The sequence below is a fragment of the Gobio gobio genome, assembly GCF_949357685.1.
Source record: "Gobio gobio genome assembly, chromosome: 7".
Taxonomy (NCBI): Eukaryota; Metazoa; Chordata; class Actinopteri; order Cypriniformes; family Gobionidae; genus Gobio; species Gobio gobio.
This window is the reverse complement of record NC_137103.1, coordinates 25515374-25542422: the sequence shown is the minus strand read 5'-3', so window position 1 is coordinate 25542422 and position 27049 is coordinate 25515374. Positions and strand designations below refer to the sequence as shown.

At 39.8% G+C, this 27049-nt stretch overlaps 1 protein-coding gene across 6 annotated transcripts in view; it reads right to left on the bottom strand.

The window, feature by feature from the left end:
- Positions 1-246: 246 nt before the first annotated feature.
- The window catches only part of pard3bb (par-3 family cell polarity regulator beta b), a 420195-nt gene continuing 393392 nt past the window's right edge, over positions 247-27049 (bottom strand). For 2 of the 6 annotated variants that reach the window (XM_079821284.1, XM_079821283.1), the window contains exons 22-23: positions 20757-20833; positions 247-1655 (exon numbers count right to left, since the gene is read on the bottom strand). In XM_079821284.1, the coding sequence (XP_079677410.1) occupies positions 1301-1655; positions 20757-20833 (432 nt within the window). In that variant the 3' untranslated portion in view covers positions 247-1300. The remainder of the gene's footprint in view (positions 1656-20756; positions 20834-27049) is intronic. The other 4 variants (XM_079821281.1, XM_079821280.1, XM_079821282.1 and 1 more) reach the window with 2 other exon arrangements.

Below are 27049 nucleotides of genomic sequence, written 5' to 3'. Positions count from 1 at the left end.
ATCTCAAATGTAAAAAATTGGACCATAATCACAGATGCATATCACCTCTTCATCTTAATTGATAATTACTGCTGTGTTAATTTGCAGCCATCTATTATCACACATGCAGGTAGAGTTTTTATCAGGGGGCTGGGAGATTAAATTGAATCGTACTGGAGGACTATTCGTCTACTTCAGTGCTTCTTCTCCTCAAATAAGCAGCTAGAGGTAAGTTTCAAAGTTTTAAAATGACAAATATAGCGACTTAATTGTTTCAAATGCATATTTATTGAAAATGTGTTACATAAAAGACAACATTTTGGACATGGTATTAATGAATACAGTGATACTAGGTGCACAGATCATTCTGTTTTGTAAAAAGTTACATAGGAGGTTCACATGATTATCACATACTACAATCAATAATACTTTTATTTATCATGTTGCCTGAACTCTGAATGCAGAGAGAGTTTTTTTTTTGTACCAAAATACATGTGAAATCATTAAACATGATCAAAAAAGTAAAGAAACAAATCCCATTTTTTGGGGCAGCCCATTCATAGGTGAGGATTCAGGTGGGAACACCGAAAAGCCCAGGAAGACGTGCGGTTCTTATCCTTCCTCTGTGTCAGAGGTTCTTTAGACTCTCCTTTCCTTTTCCTGAAAAACAACCTCTTTTTCTTCATCTTCCTCTGTTTATATGACTTCACATTCAGGACAATTATCATAAATGCTACAATGCACTGTGGCATTTTTTACAAAACATTTCAAAAATGATGATTCTCAGTATGAAACGTTATACTTTCTGTTATGCATGTAAAAAAGTAAATATTATAAGCTGCTGTTCATAGTGGCACATTGTTGTTTTGCATAATATCCTTCCATAATAGAAAAGCTAAATTCACACAGAATATATGGAGTGCTCTAAAATAACTCCCTTTCATAATTAAACGTGCAAGCAGACCCACATTAGTATACATATACCACAGTTTCAAAATAACATTTTAAAGATTGTACAATAATGTGCCAATAAAAGTGGTGCTGGAATGTGTTTATAACTGTATATAGCCAATCATCTGAAGTCCAACATTCATCCTACAGACGCACAAACATATGGAGGGACCGTCTGAGTGGGACTGAGTTACATATGGATCACTGTCCCTGCAAATGCTGCATCAGGACTCTAAGATGTAGCTGTGGCTATTAAGAGAGGATATTACGCAGCAAAATTGTTAGTAAAAAAAGGTGTAAACACCTGCCCATAATGGTGGGCACACTGGTGTTTAAACATCGTACACTGGGTAAAAAGAAAATGTTGAGGTTAAACAGCCGCCGTCATCGGATTCTTCTGTCTCGGGTCCGAGTGTCGGGCCTCTCCGTACGCGTAGCGCTCTGGGCTGCTGTTGCGGTAGCCTCCGCGGTTCATGGTGTCGTAGCGAGGGCCTCGGAGGGGTATGGTGGGAGAAGGGGGTACGTCCTGCCGAAGGGGGCCTCTCTGCTGCGGAGGAGGGTGATAGAACCCTGAGTCGTTCTGCCGAGGGTCCACCGGGTGAGGGTAGTTATCCCTGGGAGGGTAGCTGGGGAGGTAGCCTGACTGCGGGTTTGGGTAGTGCGTGGGGTCCCTGTGTCCAGCCCATGGCTGCACTGGATACTCAATAGGTTCGACTGGTGCTCTTCTGCAAGACAGGAAATTTAAAGGAAGTATAGTTATGATCTGGAAGGAGATGGCCAGAGTTAAGCATGACCATGATTATGCACAATTTTAGACTAAACATTTTCAAAACCAAGAGATCTGCTTGCATAGAAAACATTTTATTCAATCAAAAAAATTATTTGATATCAAAAATACTGTATAAACTAGACTGGGTAAACCCGTCCTGATCTGCCGGCGATTTGATTTCACCCTGCAGCTGGAAACCTGTACATTAATTTCTACTGCTTCTGTTACACTTTTGCGGGAACCAATCACAGACTGGCTTATCCAACTGGCGCGCTATTGGCAGGTGTAACACGATGACGGATAGAGAAGCGATGGGTCGTTGCCCGTTGATCACGCCTCTTGTGGTCTGATTGGTTGAAGGACTATCCAACTGCGTACAGAGTCATTTTAATTATGCTAGTTTATCACGCCTCTTGTGCAGTAAAAAATACATAGCAGACTCCCCAGACCAATGTTCAATCTTAAATTAAGCTTGGTCTGGTGATAGCCAGACAAGGTATAAACAGCAATATTGTGAAATATTATTGCAATTTAAAAACATATTTTAATTACATTTTCTTGTAAATGGCAAAGCAGCAGTTTCAGCATCATTACTCCAGTCTTCAGTGTCACATGATCCTCCAGAAATCATTATAATATGATGATTTGCTGCTTAAGAAACATTTCTTATCATTATCAATGCAGAAAACAGTTGTTCTGCTTAATATTTTTGTGGAAAACATGATAAGCTTTTTTCAGGATACTTAGATGAAAAGAAAGTTGAAAAGAACAGAATTGATTTAAAACCAATTTTTTTAACATGATAAATGTCTTTCTGACCGTCACTTTTGATGGCCTTAATGCCACCTTGCTGAATAAAAGTATTATTAAAAAAATTAAACACACATTTATAAACCAACTGCATTGTACTCCGTACTGAAAAGCAAGTTTACTGAAGACAAGTAAACAGTGGTAAAATAAGAACAAAGAAACAAATTACAAGCATACTGTATAGGAAAACAAAAGTACAATGAAATAGACCATGAAAAATATACTACATAAATTGTATAAAGAAAAAAACACTCCTTAGTCTTCACTGTGTAAATCAAATATTTGGATTAAAGTTACAAAAGTGATTTAGTCAAGAGCAGTGAGTGATTCTCTCTATATCATTTGTTGTTTGATCAATATTAATGACGGCCTTTTATTAGGCAGCTGTCACTTTAAGACTGAATGCACGGATCCAATACACTGTAAAGCAGGGTGCACACTGTACGATTTAAAAAAGTCCTTTACGACTGTCAGAGGCGGACAGTAGTGAAGTATTTTTACATTCTACTCAAGTACATATTTCAAGTATATGTACTTTATCACTGTTTTTCTTTGGAAAACTTTTACTTCACTACATTCCAAAGCATAATGTCGTACTTTTGACTGCACAACATTTCATAAATTAAAGTTTTTCGTTTTTTAACCTTTAATACTTAATTAAATAAAAAATGTAGTCCTTTCTTACTTGTCCTTAAGTAAAACATAGAATTACTTTTACTTGAGTAAAAGTATACAGTACTACATTTTTTATGTGAATAAGTATTAAATGATATACAATATGAAACGTAGTGCAGTAAAAATGACAATATTATGTTTTGGAATGTTGTGAAGTAAAAGTTTTCCAAAGAAGAACACTGATAAAGTACATATGCTTGAAAAATAAAATTACTTGGAAAGTAAAAATACTTCACTACTGTCCGCCTCTGACGACTGTTACTTGTCAGACTGTACGAACCTGATTTCAGATGTAAGCAATGTCACACTGTAGGATCTCAGTTGTCATTGATGTCAGAATTTGGGGCAGAGACACGTTAAAAACAGACACACACAAGAAGACTCGCCTGGAGTTTTACATCATCAATCCGTGACACATTAGGTAACTGTGAGCTGCATTTACATGCGGGATAGAAATGGTATCTAGCAAACAAAAACAATCTCTTGCATTAATTTTGATCATGGCTTTGCTTAGAAAAGAAAACTGAAAAAAATGACGACGTGTGTATGTGGAGCTAGTGGTGGTTTGTTGTTGTCACACTAATTGCGTCATAAGGATCTGTACTCCTATTGGTTTTTTATTGGATGGCTGTCATAGTAGAAGCCATACTGGAGGACTGCACCTCAAAACGTCTGACACTGCCAGAATTTCATCTGAAGTAAGATTTGATCGCAATGGTCGGTCATTAATCGGCTGTCGGCGAACATGTCAAACTAACGATCAAAGACGTAAGATTTTGGACAAAAATTTGTCAATCATGGCCAGAATCGTACAATTTGAACCTAGCTTTACACATGCTTTTTCTTTCTCAACTATTTACATTCACTTAAGACATAAATGGCTGTGTTTACTGGCAAAGACGGATATTTTGACATACTTATGTGTATTTAACCGCTCAAACCCAATTAGGCAGCCAAAAAAAACTCCTAGACAGCGCTCAGAATCCATCTCTCATCTCTTTTTAAGTACCGACCGAATTGCCTCGATACTATCGAGTATCGTAAAAGGTCTTGTCATTCAATACCAAATTTCAATACCTAAGGGGTTAATCTCATGACTGTCAGTGAGCCAATAAGTATGCAGCATGATTGGCTGTGGTGGAAAAAAACATTTAAAAAAACATTTGTTTATGCCCAAGGACGCGGCTCGAGTCTGTAGTGTGTAACCTTGTCTGCGGTGCATTATGGCTTTGACATGACCACCGGAGCTGATAGCGTCCACTCTAGTCAATCCTACTGTTGGACAGAACTAAACCTCGTCGGAGCCGTGATGTGCTGCAGACATGTGCAGTGTAAATAGGGGGTAAAGTTAAGCGTCCCAACCCACATATATGTAAAAGATGTGGAAAAGATCAAAAGTGTGGACACATTTCTCCAGGCTCGATGCCAACAGCATGCAATGCATTATTCACAACAAGATAATTGCTACTAAGACCGACAACACGACAAATCTGAAGCACTTGACAGTGCACAGAATAAACTAAAGAGCAGAAAGTTTCTCCGTATTTGACTGCAAGGAGAACTACAGCGCGTCACATAAATGAACCGAAACTCAGCATATACGTACCTCACAGACATGAGAAATAGGCCTATAGAAAGCTTGAAATATCTATGTCTAATCAAATAGAAAACAAATACTTTGATTTTGTAATCCAAATGAAAGGCACATTTCCCTCTGTAGGTGCACACGCGTGCGTTCACTACTGCAGAGATGACGAGTCAGCATCGTCAACTTAATCTTTGCAGCCCAACATGGAGTCAGAAAACACTACTTTATTAATAAACAATTACAATGAATGTCTCCTTGCTATTTTTACATTTGTACATTTTTACAGTGCTTTGTGGCAAGCTTTATGTGTGCACTTTAGCTCGAGGCATATATTCAGCCCCCCAGTACCCTACACCCTGAGTCTGTAAAAAAAAGTCAACAAACTGTTTTTTTTTTTTTGAGGTAATGTAATCTTGTTAAAACAGAAAAATAAATTTGGTATTGAAAAAAGTAGCGTTCCGGAACCAGTATCGAAGTCAAGGTATCGGTATTGGTTTGGTTTTAAAATTTTAGAATGATACCCAGCCCTAGAATTTAGATTAGTTAAATGTAATTCATTGTTAGCCAAATGTTTCATGAAAACAAAATACATTCATAAAAAAATAACCAATGAACAGAATAAGAACAATAAACTAAGCTAAATAATCATTGGCAGAGTGTGTGTAAGGCTGAGCCTTCCCCTGGCCACGGATATTAGACTAACGTGGAACTGCTCACTCAAATCACTGCCTGCTGCTGCTTCTGAACGTTTTTAGAGGGAAAAGCTGCTCATAACTGCTGGTCTAGGGTAATTTTTCCCCGTAATAATAGCATTTTGGCAATTTGGCAAAAGATCCAGTACGTATCTCTATCTGCGCTCTGGAAAGCATCAAAGGTTTCTATTTACAAAGTGTTTTTGCAGTGTTGAGCAATGTAGCCAATCACAGGCATGTCTCCTAATTTCTTGAACACAATAGCCAATCAGAGGGGTTTAAGTTAGAATCCACTCAACACTCATAGCTGGAGTTTTTATCCAGTGCTAAGTTCTGCACAGTCACAAATCCTCTCATTATAACAACGTGTAGACATTATGAAAATAAGAGGTTCATTGTGCAGTGTAGACAGCTTCATTAATTATAACGAAAATTTGTGAGATTGTGATGAACAAAGATGAGCGACAGCTTTTTATTGATTATAAAGGGACCGCCTTTTGCACGTTTTCTATGCAATATATAATCAATTCAGAATTTAAATAAAAACATTTTTCGTGTCTCATTTGATTGGGTGGACCAGTCGTCAAACTGAGTTGGCCACACTGCCACTGGTACCTACTGTACTGTATGTAGACAGTAGACCGCCAGACAGTTCACTAGGAGCTTAAGGAGTTGGATCTGCAGGTTGTACACTAAAATGCTGCAGGGATAAGGTGCCTGAGGATGAACAGATAATACAGTAACCCCTAATCCGACCAGTGGCATTTTGTGGAGAGTGAGAAAGGACGGGGGGAGGGAGAGAATGAGTGAGTCCCGGTATCATGATCCCGTGTTACATGTGCTGAGGCAAGCAACATAAACATTTTAACACGTCTCAAGCACATACAACGTCTGGGACAGGGACTGACATGCGGTCAGGGTCCCTGGAGACACTAGACAGTCGGCCATCTCTGGTTTCCTCACACTGGCTGATTAAGGTATAATCTCCGCTGTAAAGCGAGACACTGCGCCATAATTCAGTGCGGATCACCTTTCATAGCACAATTCGCATTTTCCCGGCTCTTGCACTGCTGTGCCCTGAATGCAGAGTTCCAGAGGCTTTAGCTGGCAGTTACATTACACCTCGGCTGAAAGACAGCCAGATTGAGGCCGATGAGAACGAGAGGGAAGATAAAACCAGACAGAGGGCAGTACAACACCCACTCATGGTGGACTGCCGAATCAGCTGTCTTCCTTCCCCACATCACTTTTTTCAGGATTCTTTAATAATTAGAAAGTTGAAAAAAAAAATATTTGTAACATTATACATGTCTTTCCTGTCACTTTTAATCAATTTATCTAATCTAACTGACCTCAAACTTTTGAATGGTAGTGTATATAATTTAGTTTTTATATATAATAACATATTGGTATATGTAACGATCAGTACGATCGTCTGCTTTTGCTGTAGTGCCGAATCAGCTGTCTTCCTTCCCCTCCTTCCCATTCCCGTCATACCTCAGGCTAGTATCAATGACAGCCTCGGCATGCCAGATGTCTTAAGGAGCCTGGATCGTTGTGTTTGACTTTCCAGACCATCCCCATTAACTTATTTACGTGTACAACGTGTCTGTGAACAAGCTTCCCGTCTGACGGCTCTCTGCAGTATCAATTAGCTACTTTTAGTGCAAGACGGCCTGTGTATGTGTTTCACACATATTGTATTACTCCAGCTGAATGTGGAAAATATCGGTTTGAATGCCCTTGACGTAAAGCGCACTCTTTCGCTGTGCTCTCGCTTCGCATTAAGGGAGGGTTTCCTGAAGACCTGGAGGGCAAGAAAACAGGCATTCCAAAAATCATCAGCATCCTCTTAATCTCTCCAAAGCTGTGACCACCCATCCAGCGGGACAACTGGGCATCTGGACGCACACGCACTCCCTCCTGACCCGCTCAGTCAGACATTCACATATCATTGGCTGTGACGTCACAGCCTCAACAGTCTCAGATAAGCAGTGTGAGTAAGTGTGTTTGCAAATTGGAGGCCAGTGAAGGCCAAAATCATCATTACTGCTAGAGATTATCAGCTTTACCAACATGCAGTGGCTGCTCGCACCTGGTCCTGTCGGCTTAATCAAGACCTCACCTCAAGCCCAGAATATTAACAATTAATCTTAACAAATAATGTTCTCAAACCTATAATCTGGTTTTATCTATTTTTGATGTTGAGTCTTATATTTTTGATGAGTCTATAATAGGGGTTGAACGACTTCAGATTATTTAAAGTCAATGCGATGAAAGTTGTCACTGAAGACGTCATTAAAGGGTTAGTTCACCCCAAAATTTGAATTCTGCCATTAAATGGGTGTGAAACACTCAGTTTCAGTCAATCTCATGTCAATCTTGAGTACCTATAGAGTAATGCGTCAGACTAATGCGTGTTTACATAGAAAAACAATGGAATAGTAGCGCATTTGAATGAACGAGTCGATAGCTAACAACTCAAAGACATTTGAAGCAGTTTTTATCACCACCTGCTTCCTTCACATACGACCGTGAACCTTAATCGCTGGGACCGCTCCATCTTTCAGCATTAGACGAGCTACAAATCCAGAGTTGAACTGTACCTTGTTTATAAACCATCGTCGCAGAAATTCAGGGAACAGACAAAAACACTTGCACAACTGCATTGCTGCTCCGGAAAAACAAACTCCATCCACTGTCCCATTAACGCTGGGTTCTTTGGGAAGCTGTGCAGGGTTGTCTTGCCCTGACAACCAAAAACACACTTCTTTGGTGACATTGTTGATTTCGTGAAGTCCTGTGACTGCAGCGCAGCCGGCTTCCCTAAAGTGTTTATTCTCTCGCTCTAGTCGCGCACACACGCCCTTCCGGGAGAAGAGTCCGTACAGCCCGTACAAGGATATTCCGCCCTATGTGACGTCAGATAGACCCATAATCGAAAAAAAAAAAACGTTCCGAAACTTATAAGAAACCGGAAGGAGTATTTTTAGCACAGAAATACTCCATCAAACGTCCAACTTTTTTTTTTTTTTACTTTGTCCATGTTTAGCATGGGAATCCAAGTCTTTAACAGTGTAAAAAGCTCAGTATGCATGAAACAGCATTTCACCCCCCCTTTAATTACACACCCTCATGTCGTTCCAAACCCGTAAAGCCTTCGTTCTTCTTCAGAACACAAATGAAAATATTTTTTGATGAAATCCGAGAGCTCTCTGACCGCTCCATAGACAGCTATTTAATTACCACTTTCAAGGCCCAGAAAGGTAGGAAAGACATAGTTAAAATTGTCCATTTTTGTGTCGCAGAAAACAAACAAAAATAATAGCTTTATGCAACAATTTCTTCTCATCTGTGTCAGTCTCCTACACAGTTTGCGTCTACGACAGTCGCCGACTCTCCATTGGCCGATGTTGTTCACGTGAGCACCACGACAGATGCATGTGATGCTGACGCAGGAGTAATTTGTGTTCTGAAGATGAACTAAGGTCTTACAGGTTTGGAACGACATGAGGGTCAGTAATTAATGACAGAATTTTCCTTTTTGGGTGAACTAACACTTTAATGAATAAATAAGCCTGAACCTCGAGCTGAGACTCGAACGTGGGTTTCCTTGTGCACAGATATGGCATATGACATAGCTCTACCCACAATGGTATAGCTCCTACCAGCTTATTTTTATCACTTCTTTTGTCATTGGGTCGTTGTATTTTTCACAGATTTCTGCTAGTTCTAAATCAGATACAGATAAAGCAGCACATAAAAAATTACATTTATATGAATGCATTAATGAGAGAGCGATGGCATGAATTAATTCTACCTGGCAGCGTCTCTCTACTAGTGAAGCTGTCGGTTTTAACTACTAAGAAATGTATGCTAGAACTTTTCAGTTTCCAAGCTTTTTTACTGATAATCACAGAACAGTGTTGACATTTACATTTCTGTGCTACTGAATGATTCTGTGTGTGTGCAGGCTACTGTATGTGTGTGTGTGTTACAATGCAGCTGCACATTAGGTCAAGGTATACTTTATTATCTCAGAGGGAAATTTGTGTTAGGTTCCAAAATACAACCATCACATCACATAAAACATATTTACAAAATAGCACAACATTACATAATATTATTTAATAACTTAATTGCACACGGAATAAACGAGTTCTTGAACCGTTTCAATCTACATCTTGGAATTCTTAATCTCCTGCCGGATGGCAACATTACAAACTCACAGTTCAAGATGTGTGTTGTATCATGCAGAATCTTATCTGCCTCCCTTAGCATAGACTTTTCATATAGCCTTTGGAGATAAAGAGGTTCTATCCTGCCCATGATTTTCATGGCTGTTTGAATAAGACGTCCAAGCCTAGATTTCAGCTCTACTGTCAAATTACCGTACCAAAAGTGTATTCCGTAACTAATCACACTTTCTAAAACAGCTTCAAAAAACAACATCATGATGTTTCTACTGACCCCATAAAATCGAAGCCTTCTCAAAAAATACAATCTTTGCTGTAACCTAATTCACAAACTGTCAACATGAACTAACCACGTAAGAGAACAATCAAGGTAAACACCAAGGTATTCATAAGAAGACACCTGTGTTATTGGAATGTTATGAATATATACAGGGCTATGATCACCAATTGACTTCAGATCGAATATCATCTCCTCAGTTTTCTTCACATTCACAATTAAATAGTGGGCATCACACCACTCTATAAACTGATTGATTTCAGAGCAGTAGGACTAGATGTCTTGATCTTTATATAATGTCGTCACTAAATTTCACAATATGATTGTTGTTACTTTTGCTCACACAGCCATCTTTGTACAATGTGAAAAGGACTAGAGAGCTCACACACCCTTGAGGTATTCCTGTACTAATATATTGAGAGTCAGAGATCATCTTATTGACTTTAACCGGTTGAGTTCTACCTATTAAGAAAGAAGAAAACCATCTTATAATATAAGAATTTACATAATAAATATGGTTGTACAGTGTTAAAAGCTGAGCTAAAATCAATAAAAAGAAGGCGTGTATATGCCTTTGAGTCCTCCAAATGTTTAGAAACTAAATGGATAATACTTCCTACTGCGTCTTCCGCACTCCTTCCCTCTTTAAAGGCAAACTGCCATGGATCTAATTTCGAGGATAATTCACTTTTCAATATGGACACAATGAATTTCTCAAAGCATTTCATTACAATTGAAGTTAGTGCTACGGGTTTAAAATCGTTGTTCTCTGATTTTTTTCCAGAGTGCAGGGATTCTATTTGAATCCAATGAACACTGAAAGAGCATACCCCACACCAGAGTGAGTTCTACAGCACAAGTTTTTAAAAGTCTTGGAACCGAAGATAAAAATCATTCAATTCATTAGCCTTCTGTAAATCATCTATTGTATCTATAGCCGCGTTTCCACCGCAGGAACTTTCCCCAGGAACTAGGGGGTGATACTCTGTGTGTTTCGACTGCAGGAACCGGGGTCTAAATAAAGTTCCCCCTAAATAAAGTTCCCCCTAGGTAAAGATTTCCCCCTCAAAAAGGCCCTGCTCGCGAGGTAGTACTTTTTCAAAGTTCAGGAACTTAGGGCGCTGAACATGCTGATTGGTTGAGCTCACACAGCATTTTATTTCGACCTTAAAGTCTGTTGCGGTGCACACAGTAAGAGTTGTTTGCTATTCGAATCAACAACAGAGTTTAAAAATTGCGACGATGGACCGACGACGAATTTTAGACTTTATTACGTTTATTTGCGGAAGACGAAATCCAGTGGGCTCTGGAAAGTCGTGCACAGTCCTACGTCACCGGACTAATCTTCATGGTACTTTAGACCCCGATGGAAACGCAGACAGCAGCAGGTCTGAGGGGAAAAGAGTTCCTGGGAAGAAAGTTCCAGGGACAAATTATTCCGGGTAATTTTGGTGGAAACGGGGCTTTAATGTGGTCTCTCTGGTTCCATATTAGTAACAGCCTTCATTGTGTTCCAAAATTCCTTAGAATTTGAAGAGGAAAACTGATGTTCCATAATATACTTCTGTTGTCCCCCTGCTTCCTTTAATTGACAGTTAAGCTCTTTTTGTATAGTTTTCAACCCTGCATATTCTTAAACGCAAACTTTTTCTTGATAATACAGTTCTTTAGTTATATATGGTTTGTTATTAGGATAAACAGTAACCTTCTTCTTAGTAAGTACATTGTCAACAAAAAAAAGTTTAAATAGTCCGTTATTGTCTCTGTAGTTATATAAATATCCACATCATTAAAAAACATCCTTTAAAGGTCCCGTTTTTCGTGTTTTTTTGAAGCTTTGATTGTTTACAGTGTGCAATATAACATGTGTTCATGTTTCATGTGTAAAAAAAAAACAGTATTTTTCACACAATTTACTTATCTGTATACCGCTGTTTTCACTGTCCTCAAAACGGCCAGAGAATTTCCTCGTTCTATGAAGTCCCTCCTTCAGAAATACGTAACGAGTTCTGATTGTGCCAGCGGTTCCCGTGTTGTGATTCGACAGCAGCTTAGGGCACGTTGCCCAGGAAGGTCACGCCTCTTACCATAACGGGGAGATGAACGCGCTCAAACTACAGCCCCTGAAGGCCAGACAAAGGTGATTTGACTCCGGGATGAAAATAACAGCGTCATGGCGACAAACGCAACTGAACCGAACCGAACGCAACACTTCCTCTTCTCCACGAGGGAGCAACAAGACCACGCCGCCTTTTTTGCGTATTCTTGTGGGCGGAGGTTAGTCAACAAACTGTTCTACTGACGTCATTAAAGCAGGATGTACCAGGATGTAGTCCAAACCGGCCGTTCGCTGTAGGCTTTGAAAGGGAACTTCTGTTAAATAAAATATCTCGCTTGGCATTGAACTTTGAGCTTTATAATTTTACAGGTATTATTTATGCTCTAACAGCAACATTACACACTAACTAAAGTTTGAAAAATGGGATCACGAAGAACAGGACCTTTAAGTTTTTCTATAGCATCATCCGAACATACAGTTATTTCCCTCACATATGGTTTACTATGTTTAAGCATAGTCCTATGTGTGGAAATTAGATGGATAGTATTATGGTCAGTGTTGGCTAGCGGTGGCTTCGATCTAGCCTCGTAAGCTTTTTTTTAACGTTTCCATAGCACTTATCTAGGATTCTGTCCTTCCGTGTTCAACATTTTATGCATTGTTCAAATCCAGGCAAACACAGTTCAAGCTTTCAATGGTTAAAATCACCTAAAATAAATACGGGAGCATCTGGTGAGCACTGTAATTGTTGATGAACAAGATGCTTTTCTCGCCGCATTTCCACTAGGATAGGGCTGTAGCGATACACTAATCTCACGATACGATACGATAAACGATATTCAGCTCACGATACGATATATATCACGATATTCAGCCAACGATACGATTCGATATAATTCGATACACTTACATCATTTTCTGAAAGATTTAAAGGGGACAGAGTGATGTTGGTGACATCTTGTGAGTGTTTCAATTACTTGGATTGAATTAACTGAACTGAAAACTAAAATCATCAATTACACAATATATGTCTCTGACTGGACAGAGAGTCTACAGCTTGCAAATGCTGGACAAAATGGATCAAAGATGTGTTGAGAAAATTAGTTCCATTTATTGAAACAGTGCAAACTGTAGCTTACAAGCCTTTGAAAAGTAAATAATGTGCAGTATTGCAATTAACAATGGAGTTTTAAAAATTGCAGCAAGTGGCTTGTTCTGAACAGTTTTTTGACAGCTTTTTTAGATTGACACTGACACTTGGTAGTATTTCCAGAGTATTTCACGTTTGTCACAGCTTACAAACCAACCGCGATGCTTTGTCTAAGTCAAGGGTCTCCAACCTTTTTTCATTATAGAGCTACTTTTTAAAAAAGAAAGTCAAAGAGAGCTACTCATGTTATATAATACTTAAAACTCTTAAATAATGCATCATAATTCTCATATTAACAACTATCCAAACTGTTTTACACCTGAAAGAGTATAGTAGTAGTTCCAGTAGTCGGTACAATACCACTATTTTTTTTTAAATAAATGTTTTAATATATATGATGATAATCATAAGTAAATAATACATAAACATGTAAAGGCTGTATGCTGTTTAAAAGTAAACATTGTTTATAAATGAAAGATCAAGTGAAAAATAAGCAACCATTAATAATTATATAATTAGTATTATTTATTTCATAATTATTATTATTAGTAGAGACGTATTATTATTACATAGAGACGTAGCTAAATTTACTGTAGGCTACAATCTGTAGTCAATGTCTTCACGTTAAACCGAACTTTTATTTTGACGGGTTGCCGTGATTACCAGTGTCTGTGTTCAAGATGAAATGACAGTGGGTGCGCGTCTCATTCAGCTCCCTAGTTCAGTCAGGGCTCGGATCAGGGATCAGCCCATTGACTTGTGCCCTGACTACTGAACCAGGAGCTGAATGAGACGCACCCAGTTTTCTCAAATGAAACGGTAAATTCTCATGAAGTGACGGTTTATGCGTTCGTGTCGGCAGAGACTACAAGAGCGATTGCGCGCGCCCGTCATCCACACAGACGCATAACATGCAGGAGTAATTTTGCAGTTTATTATTTACAGACACTAGTATATATTCGGCTTCAGTCAGGAGCCCTGCGCTTAAATGAACACGGAAGCGACTGAACGCAGCTGCTATGGTGAGCTATTTTTAGAACAGACCCGCGGGCAACTCGTGTGGTCCTTGCGGGCGACTCATGTTGTTGACCCCTGAGTCTAAGTCGTCGCTTTCCTTCTTCTTTTTAAACCCAAAGTGCTCCCACACATCTGCTTTTAAGCATGAAGGCGCTGGATTTATATGCGCTGCCATTTTTTGAATCTCCTCGCTCTGACTCCGTAAACAAGAAGAGGTAGACGTCGGCGTCTGTGTAAAGTTAGTGCGGGTAACTTGCTCTACAGCGATACTAGCGGCTGGCTGACCAAATCGCTCTTCCTGCAACGCAAATGGGGGTAAACACGGGGATTTGAATGGGACTTATGTATCGATACTCGCGGCTTAAAAATCGATACTTTCTTGGGAGAAAAAATATCGATTTATATCGCAGAATTGATAAAATTGCCCAGCCTTACACTAGGAGGTACATAGGCCGCACAAACAACAATGCTTCCGAACTCCCTCTGTAGATAAAAGGGTCTCATTTTCACAAATATAACTTCAACATCGGGGCAGCAAAAATGTGTCCTTGATTGTGTACTGTTTACACCAGTAATTACTCGCATACACAACTATGCCACCGCCTCTGTTTTTCCCTGATTGTACACTTCTGTCCGCCCGCACAAGCGAGAATCCTTCCAGGTCCAAGGCCACGTCGGCAATATCCTGGTGCAGCCACGTTTCCGTAAACACCATCAAACTTGAAGTGCAATACTCAAAACATACTTTGGAGTTAACACAAAGTTCCTCCATCTTTCCATTCCATCGATCTGTCATTACACAGGATCATTGATGGTAATGGTGGTCTATTCCCTCGTCGTCGGAGATGCTGCCGTATTCCGACCCCTTGGCCTCTTTACCTTTGCCGTTTATACCGTTCAGGTTGTACCCTCACGCAGTCAGGCAGGTTCATTGGAGGTAATCCCTCATGGTGAAGCGCAAGCAAAGCGTCTCGGGTATAGCTGATCAGTGTTTCCACACCTGCGTGTAGCGTGCACTGTGCCAAGTGCCCCCATACGACAGTTACTAAGCAAGTTGGGCGATCGTTGCCATGTGAGCATCAGATAATGTAATAAAATCCGTAATCTAAATAAAATAAATTAAAACAGGATAAATACGAGAAGATAACAACCAGATAACAAACTGGTGAGGTAGAGCACAAGCCCGGGTCGCAAGCGGAGCAATGCCACCGGAAGTTAAGATTAGTTTTTTCTTTTAGTTTAGAACGGCGATTAACTTGCGTGTACAATAAGCTGTTTAAAAAGTGCATTCTCCCGATCAATTTTGAGCATCCAGATGGTATAATCAAACTTTTCTTGTGGAGCGCTCCGAGTATGCATTTATTTGTCATTTTAACTGTTTGGAAACAGAGCGTAAAAGTGGAGTTCAAAGATTTCTTATCCTGTTGCGCCCTCTATAGGCTGTGACTAGTCGATGTCAAGCTTAAAGCGCCATGGCAAAGCATTAAAGTCAACTAGTCTGTGCGACCCATAGTCTATAGGGACGGAAGGACATAAGAGGCCTGGTGGGGTGAAGAATGTTCCACTGTGAATAAGATCAACAGCTGGGGAAACCAGTAGCACTGTCTATTTCACTTTCCATGAACAGGGTACAAAATAGAGCCTTTTTCAAACAAGAACTTTTTCTTTTTAATGGCCAGGTTCTTAAACCTCAGAAAACATTATTGTTAACCTCAAAAGAGGTTGTAATCCAATTTTTGAGACATAAATATTTTAAAACTATTTCCAATAAATAACTAATGACTATAACTAATAAAAAATTAAATAACAAGGTTTGTGTTCAAAATGTAGGACATTTCTGGTAAAATGTATATTCTATAGAATATATTTGTGTTTTTTAAAATATTTTCTAGAAATAAACATTAAATCTACAATAAAATCAAATAAAAATCAAACAAGCTGTACTCAAAATGTGACATTTCTGGTCAAATTCAAGTTAATATTATATAGAATTGAAAATAAATTGCCACTTTAATCGATACAGTCAAAAAGGTCAAGAACTATAGTGGAACAGGCTAAAATGAAAAATTTTAAAAGACATTGTATGTGCTAGTTTAAAACCGAGGACACCAAAGTGTACCATATTCCTGTAATGTTCCAATAGTGACCCCCCTTCTTTCATTTTGACCCCTCATGCCAGAAAGCTGGGAAAACAGGAAGAGGCATCACGTTATTTGAAACAAGCATGTAGTCTGAGGATCATCAGTAAACAAGTTAATAAGTTTAGAAACATTCGCCCTATTCTTGGCATCTCATGGCAGTGAATTTAGTATTCAGTCCGTGAAATCCAGATTTTTCGTACTAAATGTGCTACAGTGGTATGTGGCCCATTGGGACACTTTTCCCCCCTGGTTTAAAGACTCTGTGCAACTGCCTTTGGAGCTTGGTTGGGAATTAGAAGACATTCTTGATGCGCAGTTATTTAAATGGTTTTGTGGGCTCAACAGCTGGGAGCAGCTGTTTTGAGCACCATGGACCTTAGTCAGGGTAGACAGCATATTTAATGACTTAAATGAAAATTAAGCTGTGAGGGATAGTACAGACTGCTGAATAGGATGTACTGTGTCACGGCGATGGGTCAACTGACAAATAAAATATACATAATTAAATGAATAATAATCATTCTTTGAAAAAAAAGCAGGGGTATCAGCATCCACCATGATATGCTCCACAAAAAAAGACAAGGCATTAGAAAAGCTACCACATACAGTACCTACAAACATTTTGAGCGTCACAAAACCATTCAGAATGATTACGGAATGATTCTCTTTTGATAGCCACATGGATAAACAGTGCAGACTAAATTAGTCCCCTGGGAAACTCCTGCAACGTAAATAGCTAGAAAAACGAAATGATCCTTCTTCACCGAATGAACAATGAAAGGTATATTAAAAATCTGCCGCCTGTTCTCTATCATGCAGTGAGCAGATGCAGGCAAAATTATATTCTGGGACTGTTTTACCATTACTTTCAAACGGTGATGACAGCCATAAGCCAGCGTGTTATACATGGAGACATCTTCACTTTCTCAGGCTCTTCATATCAGCCAAACGAGTAAGCCAGTGAGTAAGAGACTGCTGTCTTCATTTGGGCTTCCTAACCACGTTAAGCACTTATGAAACTTCAGGTAACAAAGTTTCCCTCCTAAAATGAGATTTCATTACCAGCTGAATGACTCTTTAATGACAGAGAAACCAAAACAAAAGAGCAATATAGGTAAAGTGAGAAATAATGAATGATGAACGCTTCTGTCGTCCATCAAGAGAAAAGAGGGGGAAAAAAAAACAGAAGGTGCCAGCTGCTCGCTCCTCAAACCTTCATCCTGGAACATCAACTCCAGTGTCTGATTGGAGAATGTTGTCTAGAGAACGTCTGTTATTTCATTTTTTGGTGTTTCCATTGAGGACTGTCATGTTCTGCTGCCAGTAAAGCTCCTCGCTTGAGGAGTTTGTAGCTGACAATCATTTTTGACATATGTAAACATTCAAACCAGAGTATCCTAGCCATCCTAGACAGGAGCTGCCCTAAAATAAGTTCCATGTTTTGGAGATCACATCTGAGCTCCTATGGTGCACCTGGCTGCAGAAGTAACACTGTGGACCATCTGAAAGTCCGGCTGTTTATTCAGCTGCCCTCTGGAATCATGCACCTTACCCTCACACACACAGACACATACACAAACACACGGCCTTACTGACCCCTGGCCGTCATATAACACCGGGTAGGCTCCCACCGTCCTAGAAAGGATTATTTGGTTAGAATTCTAGCCTTACATTGGGAGTGGAGAAACCAAACTAAACATTCAGCTCTCATAACAAACTTGGTTAACAAGATAGGTGTCTATCCTTCAGAAATGTTATTGTATGCCCTAGAATGTAATTATACAAATTAGGAATGATATTAGGCTTAATAACGGATTATTTTGCCACATCTAATTGAATTTCATCCTTAAATCGACTGCTTTAATATCTGCGGTAACTGAAGATTCGCATCACAGATGGCTTTGACAAAAGGGAAGTGAAAATGAGCAACTCTTTTACTCTTACTCTTTTACAACACTCAGCCTTGAGAGTGTGAAATGAATAGGCGTTCGTGTGTATGTGTGAGAACTGTATGAAAGGTATGCGATGGGTGCTACATGTCTTCAAAGATGAGTCAGGCGGTTAAGTGGTCTCATTCTCGTGAAGTCTGAAATAGATCCGTGGATTTTGCAGATCCTGCATCTCAGGCTGAGAATGCCCAAGCACGAATAATACCTCCCTGAAACTGTGCCAAATGCCCAGCTATTCCAAAACCTCCAAGCGAATTCTAAGCGATGAATGAGTAATGATTGACCGCATTTGCCGCAGCAAGTGAAACCATCAAAAAAATTTCCGCCAGCTTCATTTAATCATTAGCCTAATATTCTCCATCTGCTACCTGCCCAGTGTGGTAATGGACGCCAGGGCTGAACGGTGCTAAATGAGGTTTGCTCTGTAGAAGTCACGCTTGCGAGCTTGTCCTTCTATTGGACGGGACGCGGTCTGGGCAGAAGCTTGCAGTTTGCAGCTTATTGGACACCTATGAGCTCACCTGTGGGACACTCCGAACAGCAATCAGCCATCATGTCTTTTTGATGCCAACGACAATTTACAAACCTGACGCGCCTCACAGGAGGACGCACATTTCATGAATTTCAGGAGACTAGAGAAGGAAAGAAAAAGGAGGGGGAAAAAAGTGAGAAATCGGACGACAGGGTGAGGAGGTCCAGCCTAGCGCAGATGGTGGGTGTTGGTTGCCAGGGCAACATTGAACAGGCAGAACAATGAAAATATGGCATTATTTTCAGAGCTCTCATCAAATGTAACCTTCTTCCCTCATCACGAGCTCTTTTCTGGCATTTGCAGCATTGAAACTGACAGCTCACTGGCTAATCTAAAAGATACGAGAACCAGTTACTGACATTTGTACAAAACTGTTCCAACAGAGTCTTTTAAGCTTTCTTAAGGTTCGACAACAGCCGATTTTGCACTCATTTAGACTGAGTGGTCTTCTAGCACAGAGCATTTTTGATGAGGCAGAATTAGAAACAATTAGACCATTGTGACCGGTCTAAAGAGGTCTGGGAAGGCTGACCACCAGAAGAGCCAAAGAGTGTGGGAGTGGGGGCGTTCCTTAGTTTATGGAGAAAGTAATTGGTTAGTCTTAAAATGAGCGATAGAATGAGGAAGAATGAGTGATTGTGATTGATTTGTGCACTAAAGAGTTCAGTTCCAAAAATGTTCCTCTTGACCAGAGTTCATCGAGATGGGCCACCATCTGTGCATTCATCACCCAATTATCGCTAAAACGGTCCAATGAAAGCCCTAACACAATGAAACACAACTTTGACTTGCCCAGTTAATCCAATAATCTGGAGGCAGGTGGCGAATGGACCTTCTGATTGGCTGACCTCGAGCTGAGCACACTGGGTAATAAGTGGGAGTATCAATGCACTAATGGTTATAATTAGACACACACGGAGGAGCTACACGCTCTCGCGACCAGGCCAACCTTCAGCTGACTGCAAAAATCAGTGACCTCAGCGTGGGCCGGACACAGATTTGAAGCTCTTCCAGTTCAGGATGGTGTAATAATGAAAGCGAAGGTCTGCCACCGGCGTTTTTGGCCCAGGTTTGGTCCCTTTTTTGCGTCAGCACAAAAAACACATAGTACCCTAATGGATCTAGAGACTAACAGAGGTGAGGAGCGTTATTTAGAAAGGAAATGGCTTTTAAAGTAGACCCCGGGGTGGTTGATACTAAAATCTGTTGCGATAAGCCATTTTGGAGGAGTGAAATCTTAGTTCACCCCTGTAATGATGCTGCAGGGAAAGTGATAAATACTTTATAAGTGTTTTAGCATTTTATTTCAATTCAATGAGTGCTATTAAAATGCCTCGCCAACACTTTTAAAAGTTCATCACTTGCAAGTTTTAGATTTCTTAATGTGTCTCATTTGTTATCAGTTATCCGTGTATAGTCTTCTGCAATCATGTGATGACAGATCCACACTTACATGTGCCAAACTCATAAACCGTGACCCTCACACTAACACCAGCGCTGTTTACACAGACCAGAGAGGGCAAACAGGCTGTGGACTTTTACGAGCCAACATTCACGCCTGTGCGCTTGCCTGTTTGTTTGCGCTGGCCGTCGTGGTCGGTCAGGCTCAGCAAACACGGAAAGACGTGATCGAGACCGATAGAAACAGCGGAGGAGAAAAAGACAGACAGAAAGAGGCAGCCGTAACCTTAGGCGGCTCCTGAAATGTGCTCAGTGATCAAGTTACAGAGCTGCGACCGCATGGCCGTCTCCCCGGAGAGGATCAGGTGAATTCCCAGGATAGGAGGGCCTCAGAAGGCAGACACTCCAGATTTAATTATACGCATTAAAGAGGATTATTCAGCTCTGCATGAGAGAGACAGATGACTACCTGCTCTCCCTCTCTTCCTTCCCGTCTTCTACTTTTCTAGCTTTTCCATCTCTCCCTGATTTGTCACTAAGGATGCGGGATAAACGAGTGGATGCTCTTACCTGGGCAGGGAGGCGTACTGTCGCTCGGCATCCTCGTAGCGTGGTGCGAGTCTGGGGTCAGGGTTTCTCATTGGCATCTGGTAAAGGCCAAGAAGAGAGCAGAGTGAAAAAGAGACGAGGATGTTTACATGACACATCATATTATATTAGACTGCAATACAGCTACTGCGGTATACACAAGGGGGTGTGGCAGTGTCAACAGGGCAGTATATACACAAAGCATGTTGTACACAATGTTTCAATGCAAGCAATTTTGTCTACTACCGACGTAATCAAATCAATATCAAACACAAAAGTAGCTGTAAATAATGCTCATAATATCGCAACACACAACACTGGAATGCATTTGATAGTTACATTGAACATTGCTCTCCTCTTGATCGTCACACATTTTAACTTAAATACATTTACTGTACATACATGAGAAAATTAAAAGTCTCTTAGCGACACCAAGGTTGCATTTATTTGATAAACAATACAGTAAAAACAGCAATATTGTGAAATATAATTACTTAATTTAAAATGACTTGTTTTTCTTTTCATTTATATAATATATTTTATAATTATCCCTATGATGGCCAAGCTGAATTTTTCTGCATCATTACTCCAGCCTTCAGTGTCACATGATCTTTCAGAAATCATTCGAATATGCCGATTTGCTGCTCAAGACACATCTCTTATTATTATCAATTGTGAAACCAGTTGCTTCTTAATGTTTTTGTGTAAACTGTGATGCATTTTTTTTTTCCAGGAATTTTTTTGACGCATAAAAAGTTCAAAAGAACAATTTATTTGGAATAGAAAATAATCATTTTGTAGCATTATTTGTCTTAACTGTCACTCAATTTAAACCATCCTTACCATTAACTTAAATCTGTTTACATACTGTTCCAAATAATTGATTATTTTCTGATTAATCATGCTATCTTAAGGTACTTGCAAACAGAAACACAATATATTTAAACATACAATCCTCAAATTAATGTAAATTAAACAAACAAAATATAATTATGTATTATATTATAATGTAATGCGTTATTTTGTTTATGTATTGTTTTAATATAGGTTTAAGGTCACTATGGTGTGTCTGAAGAAGCACAAAACCCATAATTAGACAGATTTAACAGCATATAATGAAATATGTCAAATGTTTGATTCTAACTGATTAAAAAATACATGTGGGCAATTTTGGCCCCCACATTTAAAATACCTGTGGCATTTTTGCCATTTCTCAACTTGGTGCGAAGACACCTACTCCACCTAGGAAGACACCAAATTTTGGTTGTGTCACATTTCTGTTCATAGTAAAGCATGAGTTATCACACGAGTGACTCATTCAAAGCCACATTTTAGACCAGCACTGGCCCTGTCACTCTCTCTGCATTCATCACAGAGTCACCTTCCCCCTGAAATACCTGCTGTGCCCTGTAATCAAGCCATGAAAGGCAGTGCGAGTTGCTTACAAAGGCTGCTTATTGGGGGATTTAGTACTGGGAGTCTTGGGGAGGGGGTAAAAAGCCAGATCCCAGATTATGTTTCCGAAAACAGGATGAAGTCTAGCAGTCCTCCAACCCTCCTGGACTAAGCCTGACTCAAGCTCAGGGAAGAGCCAGATTAACTTTGCGCATTACATTAGCAAGATGAGCAATCTCTTAAAAGACCGGCTAAACCTCCCCTCATTCAGCATGCAGATTTGGGAGTATCTCCTGTTTCCTTCCTCTAAAGACTGATGCTTTCAACGGGATTTGCTCGCCCCATTTGCAATCACGCCGTTTAGAGCCCGTATAAAACATTCACAAGCAGCGTCTTCATTTCGGTGAGACTTTCCCCCATTTGTCTCGCAGTTTTCTTGTCCCTCTGCACCCGAAAAAGCTAAAAGATGACAGAGGATTGGGACTGAGAGAAGTGCACCCTGACACATATAGGCAACTTAATAAATTATAAATACTGACATATAATCCATGAGGAAATTATTCCAGTAGATTTAGCAGGGCCTGACAGATGAAGGTTTGGGCCATTATGGAAAACTGGCTGCTTTTCCGAGGGCAATATGTGTGAAATTGTGTCATCTGTCTCAATGAGCTGATTTTAAATACACAGCTCGCCGTGCCACCACCTCTCTCTCCACCGTCCTCATAACGGCTGCCCTCCTGCCTGCATATTAGCCACATTTTCTTCTCTCTGCCTCAAAAAACCCCCCGAAATGTCTTCAGGGCTTCAATATATATGATGAAAGAACAGGTACACATTACCTGGAAAGAAAGGATAGTTGAGCGAGGGGTCAGAATGGAAGTGCTTCTGAATGAAAGAGGAAATGTTCGCTGTTTCAAACAGACTCGCTCTATCTTTGCCTCTCCTTCACACAAGCAATGAACTCCATGAGTAACCGAAGTGGGCGTCTTTGAATGCTGATGATGGTGAAGATTACCATCATGTCCCTGGAGGGTTAAAGAGGAGAACTTATCTCCAAATGGAGCAGATATCACTATTTGACACGGTAGAAATACAGACCTTGGTGTTTAAAGTTCAATAGTTGGTATAGAAACATTTTAAGGATCCTTCCCCAACAGGCATCGATATCTGACTGGATCTGCTCTACTGTAATGATGGCAGTGATTTGCTTCATTATTTGGCTGTGCCCTCACATTCCCACCATGTTGCTAACTGTGTCCACACTCTGCCCTCTCGCCATCTGTGCTTTCAACTCTGACAGAAGCTGCCAATCCATGCCGACCGAAAACCAGCCAATCAGGAAGAAATGGACAAATTGAGGAGCATGAAACGAACACCCCGTAACCCTGAAGCTGATAACAGTGCATACAAGGATAAAAACACCTTTCCAGAGACCTAGCCTGTGGCCAGAAAGGAGACGAAGAGATCAATGATGACTTCCCTCATTTAAGGGCTGATCAGATACAGAAGTGGTGTGGCACAGCAGTTAAGGCTGGTAACTGGAAGGTTGCTGATTCGATCGGAGCTAGAAGTGAGTCATCACTACTGTGCCTGAGGAGGTCTATGACACCTGGAGAGATATCAGTTAGCATTCTCCATTTTTTTTTTTTCAATGGCCGAATCTGCCATCTTTCCTCATGGCCACAGAAGTATTTAAGCCAATCACCTGAGCTGCAAATGTCATGTGACTAATCAGTCTAGAGCCCTGGGAAATTTACACCATTACGACACTGATTGGCTGAAGGTACCATGAATTTGTGCACAGCATCAAACCCTTTACAAGTGACTATTCTGAACTTTGATATGAAAGGAAGCCAATTAAAGGATTAGTTCACTTTAAAATGAAAATTACTCCATGATTTACTCACCCTCAAGCAGTGTTAATTTCGTTGACAAATACATTTTTTACATAATTTTCGTCAACGACCTTTATTCACTGACGAAAATGAGACGATAACTAAATAAAAACTAGTGTTGGATGACATAAACTATGACACAAAAAACAACTGTCATTTTCGTCAACAAATAAAAACTAGACGGAAATGTTAGGGAGGGACGATTAGGGAAGAGATCCAGTCAGAACTGATATCCTGTAACAGATGCGCACATTTGATTTGAACGTGCTGATCTAACCGCTGGAGAACATGACACTGTTACGTTGTAACAATTCATATTTTCTCTCCTCATCTGAACTTGAATGAGCAGCTGCAACTGCAACAGAGGCGTAGACATTTCAAAATAAGAGTCCCGGTGTATTTCGAGCTTGTTTATAATTACAAGTCACGCATTATATATTCGTTTTTGGTTACACAATAAACTGTATTTAATTTAATTCCCATTTAATTAATATTCAGGAGGAAAGACCAGTATTTGACACATATTCAATAAAGTACCAGGGTTATAATAGCTAACTAAAACCATTTAAAAAAAATCTTCATTACTTTAAATTAAATAAAAAAAATAAATAAACAAACTTATTTGAAGCTTTAGCTTAACCTGATATGGCCTACTGACTAAAACAGAAATACAAAGTTATAAAAACTATATAGCTGTTTTTAAAAAACAAACAAAAAAGTGAATTGAGCTCTTTCATCTTTCAAAAACAAAATGATGTCAAAATGTCAGTTCAAGTGACAGTCGGTTATGTAAGGCTTAAATGCTTAATTTATTACAATTTAACTAAACTCATTAGATTTTAGGAGACTAAATCTACTGTAGATTTAGTCGACTAAAACTAGACAAAAACTAAAAAATGTGACTAAAACTAAATGGCATTTTAGTCAAAAGACTATGACTAAAACTAAATCAAAATTTGCTGTCAAAATTAACACTGCCCTCAAGCCATCCTAGGTATATGACTTTCTTTTTTCAGACGAACACAATCGGAGTAATATGAATAAATATCCAGATTTTTCCAAGCTTTATAACGGAAGTGAACAAGGCTCATAAGTTTGAAGCTCAAAAAAATGCATCCGTCCATCATAAACGTAGCTCCAGGGGGTTAATAAAGGCCTTCTTAAGCAAATCGATGGGTTTTTGTATGAACAATATCCATATTTAAAACTTTATAAAGTAAAATATCTAGCTTCTGTATTCAACTTACAACTTACTTAGGAGAGTTCACGCATGTTCAAAATGCTTATGCTACGTCCTAGTCATACGTCGCGTCAGTTACACTTTTTCCGTAAGTTGAATACGGAATGCAGTCTGGCAGAAGCTAGATATTTTACTTTATAACATGTAAATATGGATATTTATCGCTTCGCTTAAGAGGCCTTTATTAACCCCCCAGAGCCGCGTGGAGTACGTTTATGATGGATGGATGCTATTTTTTTCTACTAAGAACTACTATATACAGGTTCGTAATTAATGTGAATAGCATATAATGTATAATTAATCTAAAGTGAAGATCATGGTATCTCGTAATCGTCATAGTGGCAACATCCAATCATATTACTTTTCCGATGTTGCATGAACGCAATTGGCAAATGAACGCAAAACTTGGAAAACTTCTGCCGTGAGCAACAACAGTGACGCAACGCAACGCAACGCAACAGAACCCACAATTCAGTTCGGCAATGCATGACGTCACCCATTCAAAGTAAATGAGAAGCGTTAACGCTGACGCCCCATGTGAATGCAGACACAATCAGCTCCCTAGTTCAGTAGTCAGGGCACTAATCAGGGAGCCGGCCACATTCATGTACATGATATACTGATTCACGACCCAGGAAGCTAGGGAGCTGATTGAGACGCATGACAGACATTCACAGAGAGTGCGTTCTCTTGTCTTGTGCTTGAATGGTTTAAAAGCATTTGCATGAATAAGAGCGTGATCATATAATGTAACGCCAAAGGATGATAGAAAAAAAACGGATGCTGCATTAATTGTGTTAAATATTTTTAACGCGTTAAACTGAAAAAATTAATCACATGCGATGCGTTAACATGCTAATTTTGACAGCACTAATACAGACATAACAGTTGATTTTAACAGAGCTCAGTGTTAGCATGTTGCTAACCTGCTGCAATTGCACACTATACGCAAATAGTAGGACTACTTTAAATTAGATTAGAGCTATCTTTATTGATGCTTTGTAGGACTGAATAAAAATATATTTATTATTGCCATTTCTCTTGACTCTGTCCGCCATTTTGTATTTTTATTGAGCTAGTAAACACGGTTGGTAGCTAACACCACAGCAACAAACTGGTTAAACAAATTTTCATGTATCTGTGAAAACCGTTTTCTGACATATGAAAATATATGAGTAGATGTGTATGACTAAGTTAATTTTGATATTGTGTGTGTGTGTGTGTGTGTGTGTGTGTGTGTAGGCAAAGAGGCCAGTGTTTGTGTGGGGTGTGTGTGTGTGTTTGCTCAGGGGGCACCACAGGTCTCTCTCTGGAGAGTGTGTATTCATCGCTCCGCTCTGAGCTGCACAGGGCTCATGCATATGTAAAAGGCAGAGATGAAATCAGTCTGATTTTACAGTTCACTGCGGGCTAGGTAAACAAATGAATGCGAGGAGGGGAGAGGTGGAGGATGGTGTGCTGGAAGGGCAGGGTGGGGTGTGCTGACTCACATCCTCAAACAGGCATCACCCCAGGCCTCATTAGAGTCACCTCACCTGCAGGCGCCACTAAAGAAATCTCTTGATCTGACCGTGCAAACTCTCACCCGCGACATTATCGAGAGTTTGCTCAAGCCGGCCAAACTCGCAGGGCTGGAAATGGCACTTGTTAAATGTTAATAACTCATAAAGGAGTTTATTCATGAAGAAACCTTTAGCGGCACAGATTAATCTGTACTTTCCACGCTCTCCTAATTGACGCTGAAC